Source organism: Enhydra lutris, unplaced genomic scaffold (assembly GCF_002288905.1).
Source record: "Enhydra lutris kenyoni isolate GAN:26980312 unplaced genomic scaffold, ASM228890v2 scaffoldscaffold22, whole genome shotgun sequence".
NCBI lineage: Eukaryota > Metazoa > Chordata > Mammalia > Carnivora > Mustelidae > Enhydra > Enhydra lutris.
The window spans coordinates 27,842,356-27,865,181 of NW_019154106.1; the positions used below are offsets into that span (position 1 = coordinate 27,842,356).

At 40.8% G+C, this 22,826-nt stretch overlaps 1 protein-coding gene across 1 annotated transcript in view; it reads left to right on the forward strand.

The window, feature by feature from the left end:
* Positions 1 to 9,034: 9,034 nt before the first annotated feature.
* Positions 9,035 to 22,826, forward strand: part of LOC111149818 (F-box protein 3) — a 31,230-nt gene continuing 17,438 nt past the window's right edge. Inside the window, exons 1-3 of the mRNA XM_022507107.1 lie at positions 9,035 to 9,176; positions 12,904 to 12,993; positions 14,903 to 15,066. Coding sequence (XP_022362815.1) covers positions 9,073 to 9,176; positions 12,904 to 12,993; positions 14,903 to 15,066 — 358 coding nt within the window. The 5' untranslated portion in view covers positions 9,035 to 9,072. The remainder of the gene's footprint in view (positions 9,177 to 12,903; positions 12,994 to 14,902; positions 15,067 to 22,826) is intronic.

A 22,826-nucleotide genomic window follows, 5' to 3' on the forward strand; every position in this document is an offset into this window, starting at 1 on the left:
GAATCTCCCAACCTTCTTAATGGTAATGCCTTGCTAGAGGGGAAAAACAAACTTCACTTGCCAATGCCAAGGCCTCCAGTATCCTGAAGGTCCTCTTTAGCACATGAAAGTTCTTTCAAAACCTCCTTTTTTCACTGCCTCCCCCAACCCCGTAGTATATAAGCAGCCACCCCTCACAACCGTAGTGGCCGGTGGATCCTGACCTGTCTTTTATACCTGTCATTAAACTACCATTTTGTACCAACAATGTCTTAAGGATCCTTTGACAGGCTCCAGACCTCACACCACTGAACCTCACCTATATAGCAAACCCCATCATATGGCGACCGATCATGGGGCTTTGAGTCTTTACATCCAGACTCTTGAGCTTTGGAGCCAAATGGGTGAGTACTTCCGTCTAGCCCATGTTTACTCGATGGTGGAGGAGAAAGTCTGCCTTTTGGCTAGAAGTTAGTACCCTGACCAGAATGGTAATCAGACCCAGAAACTTGATGCCCTCTCTTTACTGCTGTCCTTACCCAAAGTCGTCTGTCTTGGGCTCGGGACGGCCATCCAAGTGGCTGCCATAGCTGTCTATCTTAAGACTCCCAGGTGAGGTTTCCTCTTGATTGATCTAATGTGATCCCCTTCACATCCTGGTCTAGCCACTTCCAGTCTCTGGACCTCCACTGGGAGCCAATGGAAACCAGTACCTGAAGGAATTAAAACCCAACTGGGAACCTCTTCCTAGGGAAGTTGGCTGTTAAGGACCATGTGTGTTGGAATGCTGCTTAGCCCATGATGGATTTCCATCTTTACTGTTTCCTGTCAATGACTTCTACAAACAACTCGAGTTACAAAATAGGGTAAGTTCCCCTTATAAAACTTTTCTAGTGTTTTCCATGGCTTAAAGTGGTGGGGTCTTCAAGGCAAAGTATTTTGGTCCATTCGCTGGAACCCATCGTAGTCTAGAGTGCAGTGGGGAAGTGAGAGGAGGGCAGGCCTCCCTCCTACAGGGGCCTTTAACAGCAGCATCGATCATCACAATTTAAGGGATACCTTGGATCGCTTTGACATCAGGAACCTCTGACTTCCCCTGCGCATGGGACACCACTAGGGAGTCAGGGAATTTTCTTCAGTAATGGACCCTTTCTAGCATGGGATGGGGCTTTTTCAGTCCCCAGGGATTCTCATCCTTGGGATGCCTTTTAACCCATTGGAAACAATTCGGATTGCAAAATTTAGGCAAGTGCTGATTTGTTAGTAAACTCTAGTGACATGAGATGATAATTTTCTAAATAGGCCTCTGACCAAACCCAGGTTGCTGGAGGAAGGCCATTCCTAGCAAAGGGGACTCTGACTCACTCTCTCATTTTTCCTCTGAATAGATGTGGGGGCTTCTCCCTCACTCATTTCCTGGGTTAATGGCTTTAATTAGAGCCAATTGTGGTTTGCATACCTTGGGACGTGACTCTAAGGAATATTCCCAAACAGCTGCTGAAACTCCCTTTGTTTTGGGGGAAATTCCGTCTTCTCTCACCTGACGTGGACTGCCTATCTTCTCTGCCTTGTTGGTGGGAAAACATGGCATCTGCTTCTCCATTGGAGCTGATGGGAAACTGAACCAGGAACTCTTTTCTGCCCACTGGCAACATTTTTTCTCTTCTGTCTCCCCATTCCCCCTCTCCCATTTCTGTACCATCTTGGGTGCAGCCTCTGTGACTGGCTTCTGTACCATCCTTGGTGTCTCAGGCACCCTGCCCCCTCCTCCCTTCCTTGTCAAGGAGCAAGAAGCTCAACCCCTGGACCTAACACCGCCCACTCCAGATCTCCCCACCAGGGTCTCAGGGTAAAAATTGACAATGGGGAGGGGAAGGATCCAGGTGGAACATAATTTGGTATTCAAACCAAATTGTGCGTTGGTTTAATTAAGATAGACGAGTCTTGGGGCGCCTGGGTGGCTCAGTGGTTGAAGCCTCTGCCTTCAGCTCAGGTCATGATCTCAGGGTCTTGGGATCGAGTCCCGCGTCGGGCTCTCTGCTCAGCGGGGAGCCTGCCTCCTCCTCTCTCTCTGCCTGCCTCCTCCTCTCTCTCTGCCTGCCTCTCTGCCTACTCGTGATCTGTCTGTCAAATAAATTAAAAAAAAAAAAAAGATAGACGAGTCTTTAAAGTTAGCTGCACTAAACGTGAAACTTCTTACTCTGTCGAGGTATACTGAAGGTCAAACTCGTGTTATCTCTGTTGCAATTTGTTAGCGTGACTAACTGAAATGTTCTATTGTCTCAAAGTTTTCATGGGTAATTATTAAAATAGCTTTCAAAGTCTTTAGTAACCTGAAACTTGAAAGTTTTCCTTGGATGGTAAATGGAATTAAATTCGTTGGAAATCTAGGCCTTTTCCAAATAGGATACAATACTAAATCGTTGATTACTGAACGTAGGTTTGTGCTTTTTTGATCTCGTATTGCAAAGAACTAAGGATGTTAAAATCTTTTGGCAAACACGCTTTGTGCTTAACTGATTTCCCAAATTTGCCACCCGAAGAATTCTGGTGTAACAGTTCACAACTGGTTACGAAGTCTTCACTGGAGACTAAGGTTTCAAAAAAAAAAAAAAAAAAAAAGCAAAATTCTAAATGTAATTAAGACTGATAGATATAAGGGGAGCAAGTCTGTACGCAGAAGAGTAGGAGATAATGTAAGAAAGATACAAGGAATGGGAATGCATTTTTGAATGTAAAAGGTAATTTTGTCCTAAGGTAAGACGGTTGTTTGGAAAAACAGCATGGGACAAACAATGCAAAGGAAAGTTGTAATGGAGGATTTGTGAAGGGAAATCTTTGGAAAGGAATTTTTAGGTGCGGTCAGGACTGGCTAAGATGGAAACAAATGGATTTTAAAGGTTCGCTGGTAAAAGATTGAAATTCTCTGTTCTAAAGACAAAGTTTTCTTGAATGTTAATATGCTCTGGATAAGAAAATGGTAAACAAAGGTTTTTTTCCCTCTTTTTGTCTGTCCAGAAAACCAGTTTCTATGTTCTGCCTTTTATCCTGTCTTCCATTATTTGGTTAAAACTTACAGTATTAAAGGAGGTAGGTTTTGCTAACAACTACAGAACCCTTACATATTAGCCTTTCAAATCTCTTATTGTCACCTTGGTTAAATACAATTTTTTTTTGTAATCTGCAATACTATGCAAGCATGTGCTTTAACTTTCTAAGGTTTTGACAAACTTCCCAAGATTTAAGTTGTAAATGAATTCTCTTTAACTCTTTTTTTTTTTTAAGATTTTATTTATTTGACAGATCACACGTAGGCAGAGAGGCGGGAGCAGGCTCCCCCCTGAGCAGAGAGCCCGATGTGGGGTGTTTACATGATCCCATGACCCTGAGATCATGACCTAAGCCAGGGGCAGAGGCTTAACCCGCTAAGCCACCCAGGTGCCCTTCTCTTTAACTCTTCAGGCTTTTTTCTTTGGTATGCTAAGTTACTCCAGAAGTACTGTTAAACAAATAAGCATTAGGTTATATTTGGGTAAATGCTGTAACTATTCTAAAGATAATGTGCAATTCTTAAAGTTGTAGTGTGTTAATACAAGGTCATCATTACTGGATATTTTGGCTGTTGAAGTGTTATGTGTCACAGAAATAATCTTTCCTTGTCTTCTCCTTTATAAACTCTCATCAGATCTTGAACCATGTCCATGCTGAGTTTCTGTCATTTATAATTGTCCTAATTCTTGGAAAATGAGATTCCTCTTAAATGAAGTTCATAAAAAGGACTCTTAGGACAAATACAGGTGTTCAATATCTTCAAAATCCCAAAACTGAAATGGGTGAGAATTTCCAGAACTAACTAAAGCTGCTTTCCAATGGAACAAGAACTAGTAACATAGGACTAAATGAACTAAAAAGACGAATTACAGTTTTGTGATCCTTGTTTGAAAAACATTGCTGGTTCGCTAATGTTTACTCTTCCAGATTGAGAAAAACTTAAGATGTCTATGACTTACAGAAACACAATAAAATAATCATTTGTAAGCAAATTAAAGCATTTAACTTTTCTCTCTACCTGAACCCTCAAATTCAGAAGGTCTCAGTAAGTATTCTTTCTTCCATGATGATCCTAGCCATTTGCTGCATAGATTCAATGAGAATCTGTTCTTGTAACAAGACACCGTTGGAAACATTGGTTATTTTACCAAGGCTTTGACTGAAACGTCTTATTTTTGAGGGATATGTATAGACTCCGATATGACCAAAAAACTTCAAGGAATTGAGGTTGGTTTTATGAAACCTGGAGCCTGAAAGCCACTTGGAACTGTTGGCTTGATACCTTGCTTATAGTTCCCAGCAACCTCACCAGCTGAGTAAAGAATGTCACTTGCTGGCAGGAGCAGGGACCTCAGGAAGATGAATTCACCCAAATCTACAGGTGCTACAGGCGGGTCTGATGGCAAGTACTTGGCTCGGCTTCTGGCTTGGAGAGGCTACTAAAAGTTCAACCTAGAGATTCCTTATAAAAAGTTTTTCAGCAAAGCAGATTCTAAAAGATCAACATGATCTATCATTATTCTTGCTGAGCTTATGGAAATAGGCCAACTTTGTTAAAACTGGACTTGTTTTTCAAATAAATTGGTCCCGATTTGGCTATCTCTGGAAATGAGGGTTATTTTAGAGAAAAATTGTTCGAATAACCTACCTTTGCAGATGTTAAATCCTAGTTTTGATTATCCTTAGTTGTTAGCTTATGCTGGACAAGTTGAGGTAAATGTTACAGAAAGCTTTTCTATTTCTATACAATAGCTCATGTGTAGAGCATCTTGCTTGTTAACTCTGTGGGGCTAATAACAGGACCCCCCATAGGCATGATTATCCAAACAACTGGAAAATGGGATTGATTGTCCAACAATTGTATAACTTGCTATCCCCTTGACCAGTTCTACATGGCTGGGATAATGAAATCATTCTCTAAAAGCTAGAAGCATACCCCACTCTATAGGGTTAACTATGGACTTGTGGAGAAAATGGGTGACCCCACGTCTTCATGACTGGATTGGATGATGCACTTGCGAACCCCCTTACCTCCTGATGAGTTTTTTCCCACTTGCCAGTGATGCTTTGTAATTAGGATATTTGTTAAGGCTGGAGGCTGGACCTCAAACAAAAAGGGCTTCTTAATGGTTTCATCCCTTAGTAATATTTATTCTAGAAGTCCCCCCTCTATTGAGGTATGACTGCAAACAAAGCTTTAGCTAAGCATATAACAGTGCTCCTGGTAAAAGGAGCCTCAAATTATGGGACAGTCCTGACTCTAATAACTTCACATCAGGTCCAGAATGTCCTAGAGACCAAAGGCCACCAGTAGATGACAGGAGGCAAACTTACAGAATACCAGGTTATCCTTATAGATATACCTGAAATAATACTTGAAACCTGTCAGACTTTAAACCCAGCTACCCTTACCTCCGGACCTAACCGTCATAGCTTCTATAAAGCATAACTGTTCAGAGGTTATGGATCTTGTTTATGCTAGTCGACCAGATTAAAGATGCCCCTATTGAAAATACAGATGACAGTTGGTTTACTGATGGCAAGCCTAGTTTTAAGTTTCATGGAAAAAGGAATAAGAAAAGCTGGGTATGCTGTAGTGTTCACTTGGTGCTTTGCAATTCACCAAAGCCTTAAAAATTAATCTTTATACTGACTCCAAATATGCCTTTCCAGTCTTAACATGTCCATGAAGCAATTTAAAGAAAAGGAGATGATTACCAAGCTGTAACTCCCCAGTCAGATATGGGCCTGAAATTATTATACATGTAAAGAATGGCTCTCCAAAATGGCCATTGAAATCCTGACTACACTGAAAGGCCCAGTATCACATGACTGGCTCTTGGCTGAAACCCAGTGGCTAAGTGACTAACTTGTGGCCATGGCTTTCCCCTAGGCTGGATAGGCCACTGTACTCTGAGTTCTGCCGGAATGCACAGACACATTATTAAAACCATTACCAACCCAGCCCCTTCCAAATTTAAATGATGAACACATTCTATGTCTCATTGGTATGACCAACTAATATCCATTTTCATTCCCTCTTGGGGACTGGAGGGTATTTCATGGAAGCTCTTAAGTACACTTAGGTCAATGTCCTAAGTGACACCAGAAAGAGCATTTCTCTATTAAATAATTAAACACAAGAGTAAAGCAGTTGTATGAAATAGAATGGCATTAGATGTTTTAATCTAATGCCTGTAACACAAGGTGGAAGTTGCGCTATCATAGAAACAAAATACTACGTATATGTTCCAGATCATCACAAAATACTTCTGGGCTTCTGACATTTATCGAATCGGCACTTTATTATTTATTTATTTATTTATTTTTAAAAGATTTTATTTATTTATTTGAGAGAGAATGAGTGAGAGAGAGCATGAGAGAGGAGAAGGTCAGAGGGAGAAGCAGACTCCCCAAGGAGCTGGGAGCCCAATGCGGGACTCGATCCTGGAAGTCCGGGATCATGACCTGAGCTGAAGGCAGTCGCTCAACCCACTGAGCCACTCAGGCGCCTGGCACTTTATTTTTTTAAAAAGATTTTATTCATGGGGCGCCTGGGTGGCTCAGTGGGTTAAGCCTCTGCCTTCAACTCAGGTCATGATCTCAGCGTCCTGAGATCTAGCCCCGCATAGGGCTCTGTGCTCAGCAGGGAGCCTGCTTCCCCTCTGTCTCTGCCTGCCTCTCTGATCTCTGTCAAATAAATAAATACAATCTTTATAAAAAAAGATTTTATTCATTATTTATCAGAGACAGAGTGAGTGAGGGAACACAAGCTGGAGGACAGTGGAAGACGGAGAAGCAGGCTTCCCGCCAAGCAAGGAGCCGGATGTGGGGTTCCATCCCCATCCTGGGATCATGACCTGAGCCGAAGCAGATGCTTAATGACTGAGCCACCCAGGCACGCCTCAAATTGGCCCTGGAAATAGTCCCCGTCTCTCCCCTTTAATGATTAAACTCCTGAACTAGAAAAGGATTTTTTGTCAACCATCAAAGGACTCTTTCTTGAACTTTTTGTTAAACTAACCACGTTCTGCTGTTTTCTCCCCTATGTGTCTCCACCTGGTGTTGAGAACTCTTCACTCCCGTAACTTCAGACAGATGGTCCTTTCTACTCTGGAAGACCCACTTCATCAGTCTCCCCTGGACTCAGCTGCCTCTGACTTTAGCAACTCCTCCGTATATCAAGTCCTCAACTGACCCATGTTGACCCATACGCAGGGACGTCTCTATGCCCCTATTCAGCAGGAAGAAGTTAATAGAAGATGAGACCATCTACCTTCAAACTTGAAATACTTAAGGGTCAAAACTGTTCAGGGTGGAATGCTGAGGGAGCAGGAGCCTGGCTGAGGATAAGCACAAGCTGCCACCCTACACCCCCACCAACCCCTCAATTCCAGGGTGGGACATGTGTGGCACCCTTCCAGGAAGTTCCCATCTATCTTAATGTTAATGCCTTGCTAGAGGGGAAAAACAACCTTAATGTGCCAAGAGCAAGGCCTCTGGTATCATGTAGGTCCTCTTCAGCATATGAAAGTCTTTTGAAACCTTCCTTTTTCCTTAACTCCCACAACCCCATAATATATAATCAGCCACCTGTACAACCCCAGTGCAGCAGCTTGTTCTGGCCACCGGTTTTGTCCATGTGCTTTAATAAACCACCATTTTGCACCAAAGATGTCTCAAGAATTCTTTCTTGGCTTTCGGCTTTGGACTCCACCCCATTAAATGTCCCCTGTATTCCAAAACCCTATCACTGGGAGGCCAGACCTCACCCTGAGAGCAAGATTTTCAGGATCAAAACATAGCTATGGAAAAAATTAGTACATGGGAAAATATTAGCACATGTGTGGTGGGGAGAGGAGTTAGTATAGACAAAATCATGAAGCATTAATTGTATGGTGAACTGAGGAAATGGAGTGTTTTGGGGTGGGTGGTGGAATTATTTCTACTTTTCCAAATAGTTGGGAGGAAGCTCCAGCCAGGGTATTGAAACGTTTGGAAAACTTAGTAATGGTTTTATGCATAGGTTTGAGATTAATATTGATTACCTAGCCAGGTACTTTACACAAATAATGCTTCGTGGCCATCCATAAACCACTTAAGGGGAGGGAGGGCTTTTAGAGATGAGTCCACAGGCTCATAGAATTTAGGCATAGTTAGCTAGTGCATTTTCACTTCTAAAGGAAATGTCCTGACTGATGTCCAGTGCTGGGCTCACCAAAGTACCTTGTACCAGACGGCCTTTGGAAATGCAAGGGGAAAGATGGCTTCAGGTAAGTGAATTTAGCTTATGATGCATGCATGACACTTAACCCACCAGCAAAGCTAAGGATGAGTCACCGCGCCTCAAACCCAAGGGCAGGCTCGGCTCATCTCACAGCCAGGGTACTGAAACCCTCGGAGATTAAACCTTGAGGGTAAAAATGCATTTACTATACACTTTGCATTGCCCTAATAGGCTGAAAAATCACCGTGAACACCAGATTGAGAGCGGCTGACTTTAAGATTCAGTTCCTGCAGGGAAGGGGTTAAAATTATGCCCTCTACCATCATTTCCCCAATTTGTAAGTGGAGCAAGCAGGGCGAGGGAGGCTGAAGGGGGAAACGAAGAGAAGCGAACGAAGGATCCGGGGACCAAGGACGGAGAGGATTCGAGGATACCGGGTGTAAAATTTCGCATAAGGGGCTAGACAGAACCAGGCAGAACGCCGGGGAACAAAGGCTGAAAGTGTTACGGGCTGGGCAAGTTTAAGGATCAGAATGGGAGGAGAGAGTGCGGGGTTATCAGCCAGCGGAGCTGGCGGAGCGTGGAGGAACCGGGCTCCCAGCTGCAGTGGGCTCCGACCGCAGCAGCGCTGAGCCCGGGGGCGGGGGCGGAACTTTGCCGGGAGCCGCCCATAGGCCCGCCCCATGGGCGGGGCTGTCCAGGCGGTTACATAACAAACCTGTACGAGCGGCCGGGGAGCGGCTCGGGCGGTGGCGGCGGGGGGCGGGGCCAGGGCGGGGCCAGGGCGGGGCCAGGCCTGCACCGGGCCAGGCAAGATGGCGGCCATGGAGACCCAGTCAGCGCCGCTGACCCTAGAATCGCTGCCCACCGATCCCCTCCTCCTCATCTTATCCTTCTTGGACTACCGGGACCTAATCAAGTAATGGGACGACGCGCATGGCAGGGGTGGGGTCACGGGGCGGGGTGGGGGAGACAGGCAGGAGGGACGGAGGCCCGGTTCACCGACAGGACCCAGACTCCCGCGTCAGCCAGAAGGTGACGCCCGGGCCGCCCAGATCCTGCGGAGCCACCCCGGGGCCTGGGCGAGACGGGGGGGCGGAAAGGGCCCCGCCTTTAGGTCTACCTCGGGTCCAGGGCCTGGGCCGGAGGAGCGACGAGGATCCTCTCTCCCAGGCCTCAGCGAGGCCCAGTTGTAAGGTGGGGAGGCACTGGTCCCCTATACCGCCCCGCCGAACCGGTGCCCACCGCACACCGTCCCGCTGGTCTCCGCCGGATCTGGCCCAGACCTGGAAGCTTTGGAAAAGCCTCTGTCCCGGCCAAGCGCTCTTTTCCGCTGGGGCCCGGGCCTGCGGAGTCGGGTGCCAGAGCGGGCAGGTGGGGCGCCCGAGAGAAGGAGCCTGGCGACCCCCTGACCCTCAGGTGCGACTTCCGTGGCCCCATAATATCTAGCAGGGCTCACTTTCGGACATCAGTGCTTGATCATTGTTTTGCTGCCAGCCTTCTTCCTCACGGTTGCATGTTGGATTTTGTGTTTTGGTAGTGATTTCCGGTGGTGCGATACAGGTGACTCTCTTCTCTCCCGTACGTTTTGGGTTTCCCACATTACTAGCATCCGTTCCAAAAATAAACACCGGTTGCTGGTAAGGGTGGTTAAATGCCCAGTTCCTTCAGCTCTCGGCACTGTATGGTGGAAGAAATGGCGCTGTTTACACCCTTGACAGCTGGTGGCATGGCTCTTTCTTGTGCCACCATGTATATTTGCAGAGGAGGCAAAATCGCCCTCTTAAGGATCGGTAGGCAAGATTCATTTCGTGGTTGTTTTTTTTTTTTTTTGGATTACCATTTGGATTTTAACCCTTTGATGATTGTGCCCAGTGTTATCAGAAATTCTTTTAGAAATACAGTATTCTTAGATTTATTGGTATTTGTTGGTTGGCCTAGCTAAGTGGTGATAGAGGGATAACCCCAGTTTCTGTCTGCTGTTTATGTAGTACCTGTAACTTTTTTTTTTTTTCTTTCAGGAAAATTGATTTTTCTCTCCTCAGGCTTGTACATAAAGCAGAGAAATATTTGTCTTTTCTTTGGAAAAGCCTGTTCCAAAAGCAGACTTTTCATCTGAAATATTTTCTTGCTATGGCCCTTTAGGAATCTAACACACACATAGACACATGTACCTTGCTGCCAGCATGATTTTTCTAAGACCGATCTCTCTGCCAGTCCCCTTAAAAACCTATGATGCTCCTTGTTCTTTTACAAACTATAACCTGAACTTCTGGGAGCTTATCAATTTGGCAAAGTCCACTCTAGCCAAATCAGACCTCTGCCAGCATACCACACACTTAGTTTTTTTGTTCTGTGGCTTAAGTTCTTGACCCTGTCTGTAATGCCTTGCCCGCCTTTTTTCACCCTGGCAAGATGGAATTTCTTCCTTCTCCTGATTCTTCTCTCTTCTTCCTTCCCCTGCAGAGTTTATTTGCCATACCAGATAGATGGTGCACTTCTTAAAAGTAAAGACTGGCTTGTTTATCTTCGTATTCACCATTTATTCAACAGATTTTTTTCAGTGCCTGCTATGTACCAGCTGATTAAATGTTGGGAATATAATAGTGAACAAGACAGATAAGGCCCCTTTTAGGAAGCTTACAATCTTGTGGGCAAGGCTGGAAAACAAAGTGCATAATTACAAGAGATGCTGTTTGTCATGAAGGAAATAAACCAATTGCTCTGTAAAGGAATGAGAGAGAGGGATGATCAGTTCAAATTGGAAGGAGTTGCCATCTATGAAGGTTGGCATAGAACAGTCCTGGCAGAGGGAACAGTGTGTTCAGAAGCTGATTGGACAGCAGCATAGCCAGGACGGGTGCTAGAATGCTGTTGCAGGAGGGTAAGGAGTGACTCACAGGCAGAGTGCCTTGAGAAGAGACTGATGAGATCATGCAGGACCCTGTGAGCCAAGAGGAGGGATATCCGATTTTATTTTAAATCCTTTGGATAGGAACCTCTTTGTTCTGTTCAGGCCCTCAGTGGATTGGATGAGGACCACCCACATTGTCCACCATTTCAAATGCTGATCCTTTCCCGAAACACCCTCACAGACACACACAGAAATAATGTTTAACCCTCTATCTGGTATCTCCTTGACCCAGGCAAGTTGACCCATAAAATTAACCATCACAAACATCATCAAATTTTATCTACAGAAAAGTTTCCAGTGGACTGCAACTTCTTTACTGCACTGTACCACTGCTCCCCTTTGCCAAGTGTCCTTCCCATCACTGAGCCCCAAAGTTTTTGATACATATTTACTGACCTAGATCAGGTTGGGTTCCAGTAGTCTGTTGGGATCGTTGTGTAATAATCAGCTGCACAACATGGATCTCCCCCAATCCAGGGTGACTTGTTGTATACTATTCATTCTTAACCCTTACTGTGTATCAGAATTACATGTGACAATTTTTTAAGCATACACATACATGCCCGAGATACAGATCTTACCCCAAGCCAACCGAGTCAGAATGTCTAGAACAGTTGTTCTCACCCTTCCATGTGCCTCAAAATCTCCTTTGGTGCTTATTCCAGAGATTATTTTTTTGTTGTTTACATCTTGGGACAATAGAGAGAGAAGGATCAAGAAAAGAGGGAATGGACTGCAAATGGACAAAACTGGAAGGATTCCTATGTTTGCAAGTGTTTGTTTGGGTACATCCTGAGCTTGGCAGAAAAGGATGAGGATGATGTTTGTGAAATCTGAAAATCGAACCAAGGTTCTTTTGTTGTTACCATCAGTTGGTTTTTAACATGCCCCAGTTGTGGCATTGACAAATCCCATATAATTTAAGATTCACTTAATTGATTATGTATTGTCTAACAGATCTTTGAGTATTGACTTTCTATAACTTGTGATTCCTCTTCTGAGAGGATAGAGCCATTTTCCTAATCCTAGGTTCATTCTTTTTGCAGATTAATTAGGTAGGGTAGGCTTTACAGGACTGGAGCCCTATTGTATTAGAAATCTCTGTATAATAAGAAAATTATTTATTTCCAACATTCCATGATTTTGAGCAGCTGATACTAACTTGGATCACTACAGGTATTGAATTAGAACTATTGTGAATCTGATGTATTTTATAAATGGGCTCTCCAATAGTTGCTGTAATTAAGATTGATTTTGGCTGCAGTATTTTTTTAAGAAAAAATTGGAATGAAACAGACAAAAGGCTTATGTATTTAATTAAACATATGTCACAGATCATAAAAAGAAAACTGTTTTGTGTACACTTAATTAACATTCTTTCCTATATATGGAAATAACATCCCAATAATAAGTGTAGGAAAACTCTTCGATTTGAAATTAACTCCAGTGGTTTATTTGTTTTATAGACTTTCATATGAAAATTACATTTGCAGAGGTTTTGGGGTTTATTTGTGAACTCAAATAGTTAAGATTTCACCACTCACAAAGTAATTATACTAGCTAACACGCTAAGCAGGTTTTAGAAAATACTGTTTTACAATTATAAGGGTAGAAAGTAGGAAATAAGAAGAGCAAAAGGAATGAAAGAAAACAACATTGAATATTTTCATCTTTATTTCTAAATTGTTTTCTTATTTTCTTTTATACTAACCGTGAATCTGGTTATTGCCAGTTGTTGCTATGTCAGTCGAAGACTTAGCCAGCTATCAAGTCATGATCCGCTGTGGAGAAGACATTGCAAAAAATACTGGCTGATATCTGAGTGAGTATTCAGGAAATAATGTAACTTTGAAATTTGGCCCTTAGCTTTCATAACACTAGTCTGTCCCAATTCTCCTCTCTCACCCTTGTCTCTTTATCTCCTCTGATGGCTCTTCTTGTGCCTGCCAGTAAATGCTAGTGTTCTCCAAGCTTCCGTCCTTGGGCCACTACTTTTCTCCCTCTATGAATTCTGCATGCACTGTTGCCATTTATGGTGGCTGCTCACTTGTTCCTAACTCCCAAACCTAAATGTCCGTCCTGAAATCCCCACCGAGGTCTTACACCCGCCTTCTGGACCTTTCCATTGGATGACCCACAAGGGCTTTCTGAGTTCAGTAAATGTTAATAACTTTGACAGAATCAAAGTGTAGTTGACAGAAGGTGGCAATTGGGAAAGATGAAAGGAAAGGTAGGGTTGCCAGTATCTTTTTCTTAGATGGAGGGAAGTCAAGTAGTGACAAGTTGGCAAAGCAAGAAGTAGAGGTCTAAGTATATTATTTAGAGCTGCAAGCTACCTAATAGAACTAAATGTAACAGGGCTGTCAAACACTGGGAGAAGGAAGAATGGGGAAGAAGACATTTTAAGTATTGCCATGAGGGGATCTTTTACTTTGGGGTATCAGCAGATAGATGTAAAATTGATAAATCACGTCTAAAGGCATGAACGTCTAGAATTACGGACATAACTTGCAGTAATCACTAATGTTTCCTTTGAGATGTTGGGCTTCGACTAGGAGACTAGCTGTTCATCATAAGTTTTTTGGTACTTTTTGGTTTTGATAATATGTATATATGTTACTTTGATTAATAAAAAGATGCTTCCCTTCCAGCTCCTCCCCCACCCTTTCCCCCCCCACCCCCCCACCCCTCCCCCCCGCCCCGCCTCCCAGGCAAAACAACACCCTGAATTGTTCTTCTCACCATTCCTAAACCTGATCCTCTTGCATTCCCAGTCTTCTTGGCAGTACCATCTACCTGGGCATTTAAGCCAGAAATAGGAATTATCCTAGATCTCCTCTTTCTGTCCCTACACTCATTCAGTTACGAAGGCTATCTGATTTAGCCTCTGTATTTTTCTTGAATTTTCCTTCTCATTTCATATAGCTACCAGTTTTAGTTCAGTTCATCATCTCTTACCTGGACTATTCAAAACTGTCTTGACTCATCTCTTGTGCCTCTAGTTTACACACCTCCCAAATCACAACCATGATTCTGCTTTTTCTACTCCCCTGTTAAAACCCTTCAGTAGCTCTCCATTCCCTAAGGATAAGGTCCAACCTCATTAGCAGGATACCAGAAGGCCCTTTGTGGCTGCCTTATCCTATACCACTTCCGACTCTTAAATTGACTGTTCGTTCTTTTTCCCTGATTAGAATGTATGTATTTTTGAGGGGAAAAAATGTGCCTTATTTTTTATGTCCTCAGTGGCTGAATAGACACTCAATAAATGTTTGTGGAATTGTACCAAATAGAGATACTAAATCATATGATTACTTTGAATGCTATATGATTTCCTGGCTAATCCAATGCAGATAAATTAGATTAGTAGTATTATATCATTAAATTCCGAATAATTTCTAAAATAGAACAACTACTTATGTGTTTTAAACTTTATAATTGGTATGCTTTAACCTATACAATTCACATTATATTTTATTAAGGATTTGAAAACTTAGGGAAAAGAATAAGTAGAAAGTAAGAAAATAGGTGATTTATAATCCCACCATGCCATCAATAACTCCTGTTAAGTTTTTTGATGTATATATCACTTTTGCTATCTAGTCTTCATTTGTAGCTAAACTAAATGAAAAGGAAGGCAAAAGTAAGCACAAACTCCCAATAAAGTATGTCGGTAAGTGTTTAATTTCATTTCAAAAGATTTTTAATCTCATTTTTTAAAATCTATTTAGGGAAGAGAAAACACAGAAGAATCAGTGTTGGAAATCTCTCTTCATAGATACTTACTCTGATGTAGGAAGATACATTGACCATTATGCTGCTATTAAAAAGGCCTGGGATGATCTCAAGAAATATTTGGAGCCCAGATGTCCTCGGATGGTTTTATCTCTGAAAGGTACTGGCAATGCAGGGTCTCCCTTCATTTTAGTAACTATAGTATAAATAGGTTAAATAACTTGGGTTTCTATCATCTGTGCTAATCTGTAATTCACCAACATTATCTGTAAATCACCATTCACATTTGGCCAAGGAAATAGGACACCTATCTTGCTAAAAGGACCCTTGCTCTACTGCTTGTCCCATTTTGCCTGCCTTGGGACCCATGTGATTATTTATTAGAAGGGAAAGCTGAACTCCTTTTGTCCTTAAATTTGTTTTGTAATAAGCTCACTAATGCTAAGATTGCTTGAGGATAACTATTGTGATTTCTTTCAAAGGAGGTTTTTTTTTTCCTTTTTCATTGAAAAACAGCCTGCTGTGTTTACCCTCTTTCTTCTTTTTAGGGCAAGTAAAGTTTTGTTTGATAGTCTAATGATTTAGAAAGACCAAATATTAAGGACCTGGGGTCTTTCAGAGCGTAAGAGCAGCATAATAAAGTAAGGAAAACTTTCATTCCTATTTTGACATTCACAGAATAGTGCAAACTAAGATTTGAACTAAGGTCTATTTGACCCCAGAATTTGTGGTTTTTCTACTGTACTGTTACTGTCCAACTCTGGCAAGACATATTAACAAGCTATTTCCCACTAATTTGATTTGTTAATTTATGCCCAAGAAAGTACATAAACATTGGGGCATCTGGATGGCTCAGTTGTTCAGCGTCTTCCTGCAGCTCAGGTTATGATCCCAGGGTCCTGGGATGAGCCCTGCATCAGGCTCCCTGCTCAGCAGGGAACCTGCTTCTGTCTCTGCTCACTGCTCCTGCTCCCTCTCACTATCTGTATCTCTCAAAATAAATAAAATCTTAAAAACAAACAAACAAGTACATAAACAGATTGCAGATATATCACTGCTTACCTGCTTTAGCCTCCCAAGTTTTTTCAGATTTCTCCAAAGGAATTTTAAACATGTTTTGGTTTTGCTGAAGTGAAACTGGGATCCGTTCTTACATGTATTCCTTTTGAACTAAGGTCCCTTTGGAAACAATATTCCTTTTACGTTTCATATCTCCACTGTAACTTCGCATGCAACCATGAATTCACACAAACCAGGATCGCATGACTAGGTACTTCGAACTGAATTGCTAGGAGGTAGGGAAAAGAGTGATTTGGCAGAGAGTATCCTTGAAGGAAAGTATCCTTGATTAATATCTTTAATAGTTTTTTTCTTTTTTTTTTTTTTGGAAAAGAATAATATCTACTTGGTATGTGGGGTTAAATAATTTTAAGAGGAGAGTAATTCCCAAAATAGGTATTTGGTGGTGATAAGTAAAAGAGGTAAGGGTTTATAATAGCTATTATTTTTATTATACACAAAGCAAGACACTAAGCTAAGTACTTCATATTATTCCATTTAATTTGCCAAAATCTTATGAGGTGTAGACAGTTATTATTCTCATTATATAGGTAAAATACCTAAGACGTAATAAACTAAGTAAGTTGTTTGCCATCACAAAATAAAAGGCAGAGCCAGGATTTGAATAAAGACTGTGGTCTTTAACAATTGAAGGGAGAGACGACCGATTCCATTTTGTCCAGAGTGCCTTAGGACTCTTAGAGAGCTAGTTCAATATTAGGATGTTTAGAATATGAAACTGTAGGCATGGTTCTCCTTTTAGGCACAGAGCTAGAAGAAAGGAAGAAACTAAAGATATATAGCAGTTTCTTTTTCTTTCTTCCTTTTTTCCCCCTCCTCCATTTGGCATTTCCAGGTTTGCTGCTCACTGTTCTGTACCTGGTGGTTGGGGACGAGGTTGTCAGAGACTTCCCTGGTAACTTCTGTTTTACTACGAGGTGCCAGTTCTTTGGGGGGTTTTGCTGTGAGTTGGAATGGGGTAAAAGCTGTTTGATATCTAGAATGCTGGGGACTCTAGGGGTGCCAGGCCTATGAGTTGCTGGACTGAATCAGGAACTAGCCACTCACCTCAAGGGCCACAGTCCCTGACTCAGTCTCAAGATTATGCAGATGGCAGAGATAGAAAGTGAACTTGGAAAGCAAATAGGCCCTGGTCTTGGGGAAAGTTTTACAGAGTACTTTGGAATTATCTAATGGTATATATCATGTGTCTTAGAATTTCGTATTTACCTTATGTGTGGGCTTAGAACTTTAGAGTTGAAAGGGGCCTTTGAGATACTCAGACCAGGGTTTGGCAGACTTTTTATTTAAATGGCCAGGTAGTAAATATTTTAGTCTTTGCGAGAGAGAGAGTCTCTATCACAGCTATTCAACTCTCCTGTTACTATAGGGGAGCAGACATTGACAATACCTAAACAAATGGGCATGGCAGTATGCCAAGAAAACTTTATTTACAGAAACAGGCGACAGGCTGAGATTTGATCTGCAGGCTGTTGTTTGCCAGTCCCTGATTTATACGGGTTCCCTTGTTTTACAGGTGGGGGAACAGGCTCAGAGAGTTTCAGATGACTTACACAAGGTCCCATAACTAGTAAGTGACAGAGATAGAACTTTAATCTAGGTTTCTTGGCTCCTGGTAACCTGTACCCTGGTTTTCCTTAAAAGTAGGCTAAGGAGAAAGGAAAGTAAATGAACATTTTTTGAGTGCCCAAAAAGCACTTTATTAAGCAGAGGGAGCTTCTTTAATCCTCATGATAATTGTCTCAAGTAGGTAATATTATTATCCCCCATTTTGCAGATGAAACAGGGTTAAAGAGGTGAAATCACTTGCCAGATATCACAGAGCTAGTAAGTGGTAGAGTGAGATTTGAACCTGGTCTGGTTGGCTCCCGAATTCTCCTACAGCAGGATGCCCCTCCAAACCTTGATGTTGCCATATTATAAACATATATTTCTTTATATTTTTCTCTTGTTGTGGTTTTGCTTTTTTCTGTCCAGCTATCTCTTCAAGAAATTCTTAGTTTCTTAATGTTCTGTGTTAAATGTCCGACATGTAGCACTAACTATACCAATATTAGTTTCTTTCCTCATCAATTTCTGGCTCAGGCAGCCGTTCGCTTGTTTCTTTTGTACTACACGTTTTTATAGATAAACTTTTTATTTTCGGAGTATTTTAGATCACAGAATGCAAAGACAGTACAGAGAGTTCTTGAGTTCTTGTACACCCCCCACCCAGTTTCAGTTTCCCCTAACATACCTCCCTGTGGGACATTTTTCAAAGCTACTGTCTTTCTTTGCACATTACTGTTAACCGAATTCCAGACTTTGTTTGGATTTCACCACGTTTTCCATTAATACCCTTTTTGGATTCCAGAATTCAATCCAGAATACCACATTGCATTTAATTGTCATGCCCCCTTAGTGTCTTCTGATGTGTGGCACTTTCTCAGTCTTTCCTTGTCTTTCGTGATCTTGACAGTTTGAAGGAATACTCATCAGCTGTGTTGTAGAATATTCCCCAGAGTGGCTTTGTCTGAAGTATTACTTATGATTAGATTGGGGTAATGGATTTTTGGAAAGATTACCACAGAGATGAAGTACCCCTCTTACCACATCCTACCTAGGGACACATGATATCCACATGCCATCACTAGTGATGTTAACTAACATACAGAAATGTGTGTGGATTCTAAGTGTACAACTTGGTAAATTTTCACAACATAAACCTGACCATTGTAACACCCTCCAGGTCAAGAAGTAGAATGATTTTCTGTACCTAGAATCTTCCTCCTTTCTCAGAAGTAACCACTATCTTGATTGCTAATGCCACTGAGTAGTTTTCTCTCTTTTTGAACTTTATATAATTTGCATGATTAAGTATATATTTTGTGTGAATTTTTTTTCTGTTTGTGAGATTCGGCTGTGTTGTGTGTAACAATAGCTTGTTCATTTTTGCCACAAGTGTAGTCTGCCATTATATAGGTGGACTATAATTTATAGATTCATTCTAGTGTTGATGGATATTGGTTATTTCTAGTTTTTTGGCTATTATAAATAATGTTGCAGATAATTTTTGATGCACATATGAGCATACTTCCATCAGGTAAATATCTAGGATTGAGTTTCCTGGGTTGTAAAGTATGCTTATATTATACTTCAGAAGATACTATTAATTTTCCAAAGTGGTTCTAAAACTTTACATTCCCACCAGCACTTTAATGTTGTCATTCTTTTTTTTTTAAGCCTTTCTAGTGGATATGTAGTGGTGGTTTTAATTTGCATTTCCCTAAGAACATTGAATAGTGACAATTTTAATTCTAGCTTTCCAATCTTCATGTCATTTTTTTTCCTGCTTTATTGCACTGGCCAGGGCCTTCAGTTTTGGATAGAAATGACGATAATGAGTATCCTTATCTTTCTGATCACAGAGGAAAAACTTTCAACATTTCTCCTTTCAAAATGATGTTTGCTATAGGTTTTTAAATAGATATTCTTTATCACATTGAAGAAAGTGTCTTCTGATCCTAGTTTGTGGAGAGGGTTTTTGTTTTTGTGTTTTAAATGGATACTTGAATTTTTGTCAAATGACTTTCCAATGTTGTGAGTGATTATCACGTGATTTGCCTACTTGATTCTGTTAATTTACTGAATTGCATTCATTGATTTTCTGAATATTAAACTGACTTTGCATTTCTGGAATAAACTTACTTTGGCTGTAATATCCTTTTTGAATGTTGGATTTGATATGCTAGTATTTGATTGGGATTTTTACGTCTGTGTTCATGAGAAACTTTGGCCTATAATCTTTCCTTTTTGGAATGTTCTTGTCAGGTTTTGGTATCAAGATGATACTGGCCTTAGAAAACAAGTCAGGGGATGCCTTGAGTGGCTCAGTCAGTTAAGCCACTGCCTTTGACTCAGGTCATGATCCCAGAGTCCTAGGATCCAGTCCCATATCGGGCTCCTTGCTCGGCAGGGAGCCTTCTCTCTCGGCCTCTGCCTGCCACTCTGCCTGCTTGTGTGCTCTCAATCTCTCTGACAAATAAATAAATAAATAAAATCTTAAAAAAAAAAAAAAAAGAAAACAAGTCAGGAAGTGTTACTTTTTTTTTTTTTTCCTGTTCTCTCCAACAGTTTATGTAAGCTTGGTATTAATTCTTACTTAAATTATCCGTAGAATCCGTTCATAGAATGGATTGAAGCCATTCAATCCTGGAGTTTTCTTCGTGGGAAGGTTTTAAGTTAAAGATGCAATTTCTTTATTAGATATAGGATTATTCAGATTTTCTACTTATTCTTATGTCAATCTTGACTATTTTTCTAGTTGGATCTGTAGTGATCTCACATTTCCATTTCTGATATTGTTTGTACTCTTTGTGTTATTTTTTTGATCGGTCTTACTAGGTAGAGGTTAATCTTATTAGCCTTTTCAAAGAACTGGCTTTAGCCTTTGTCAGTTCTATGTTAATTTCTTATTATTTCATTAATTTATCTGTTTTCTTTCTGAGTTTACTGTGGCATTTTCCTTGATTTGAGAAGATTAGATCATAAATTTTCAGGTTTTCTTGTTTTCTTCAAACGCTTTTGCTATAAATTTCCCTCTAAGCATAGCTTTAGCTTCATCTCATAAGTTTTAATATGTTGTATTTTCATTAACATGCAGTTCATAATACTTTCTGATTTCCTCGTTGACCCACAGGTTTATAGAGAGATGTATTGCTTGATTTCCAGATATTTGGGGGGTTTTCAAAGTAATTTTCTTAATATAATTTATACTTTAGTTCTGCTGGGATCAAAGAATATACTCTATATGAGTTTAGTTGTTTGAAATTTGTTGAGATTTTTCTTTGGTCTAGCATATAATCTGTCTTGGTAAATATTCCATGTACACTTGAAAAGAATGTATATTTTGCAATTGTTGGATTCAATACTGTGTATATAATTAGGCAAAAAATGTTAACCTTGTTCAGATCTTTTGCAGTCTTACTGATTTTACTTTATCTTATTTTATTTTATTTTATTTATTGTTGTCTGCTTGTTCTATTAGTTACTAAGAGAGGTATGGTAAAACTTACCAGTGTGATAGGCAGAATTCTGAGATAGCTAGCTCCAAAGATTCCTACTCCCGCTATACTTGCTTGGTATAATAATAGCCTCCCTTTGAGTGTGAGTGGTACTGTGGATATAATTGATTTCAGTTCTGTTATTAGGTAATAGATGACAAAGGTGAATGGGGTTTGCAGATGTAATTAAGGTCCCAAATTAGTTGAATTTGAGTTAATCATTAATCACAAGGGAAATTATCCTGAACAGGCCTGACCTAATGAGGTGAGCCCTTAAAAACTGGGCCCTTCCAGAAGGCAGAGAGATTTGAAGCATGGGTATCTTCTGTTGGCTTTGAATAAGCTGGCATGTTGTGAGGAGGGACAGGTGATAGAGAATAATGGCAGGTAGCTTCTAGGAGCTAAGGGCCCCAGTCCTGCAACAGCAAGGAAACGAATTCTGACAATAACCACTGAACTTGGATGAGGACTCCCAAGCATCATAAGATGCATAATCTGAGATAGCAGCCACAGTTGACGTGGTGATTTCAGCCTGTGGGACCTGAGCAGAGGATCCAATTGAATCATGCCCAGACTTCTTACCTTCAGAAACTGTGGGATAATAAATGCATGTTGTTTTAAGCTGCCAATAGTACAACAATAGAAAGCTAGTAACTATGGTTGTGGATATATCTTTTTTCCACTTTAGTTCTGTTATTTTTAAAAATATATTTTGAAGTTGGGTTATTAGGTACACCATTTTGCCATTTCAAAAAGCCTTCCATTACCTCTGATAATGCTCTGTGCCTTACGGTCTATTTTGTGTGGTTTTAGTACAGCTATTTTAACTTTCTTTTGTGTGTCTACATCTCTAGGATGTGCCTCTTATACATGATTGTGTTTTTTATCTGGTCTGTCAGTCTTTTCATTACTAGATAATTTCGCTTATTTATATTTTATGTAATTACTCATGTATTTGAGCTTGAATATACCATGTTCCTATTTGTCTTTTATTTGTACTCCTGAGTAAGTGTTCCTTTTTTATCTGTTCTTCTTAATTATCTTTTATTCTGTACTTCCCTTTCTTTTTTTTTTTTTAAAGATTTTATTTATTTATTTGACAGAGAGAGATCACAAGTAGACAGAGAGGCAGGCAGAGAGAGAGACAGAGAGAGAGAGGGAAGCAGGCTCCCCGCTGAGCAGAGAGCCCGATGCGGGACTCGATCCCAGGACCCTGAGATCACGACCCGAGCCGAAGGCAGCGGCTTAACCCACTGAGCCACCCAGGCACCCCTGTACTTCCCTTTCTTATTTATCATTTTTAGTGACTTACTCTAGAGATTAAAGGATGCATCTCTGACTTAATTAAAATCTATTGGAAATTAGTATTTTTACCACTTCCTGGTCAATAAGAACCTTAGAATACTCTCACTCCAGTTGTCACCCTCTTGCCTTTTGATTATAGTTTTTGTGATTTTAATTTTGGACATATTTTCTATCCCTGCAAACATTATTAGTATTTTATATGTTCAATTTTATTATAGATTTACCTCCATTTTTACATTTTCTTGTTGTTCTTCATTTCTTCCTGCATCTTCATGCTTTCATCTGGGATCATTTTTCTTCTACCCAAAGAATTGATTTTAGTATCTTTTTTTTTTAATGAGGGACTGCTATTGCTGAATTTTTTCAGGTTTCTTTTTTGTCCAAAAATGTATTTATTTCATCGACACTTTTGAAGTATATATTCAGTGGATATAGAATTCTAGTCAACAGTTCTTTTTTTCGGCACTTTGAAGCTGTCATTCTTCTAGCTTCT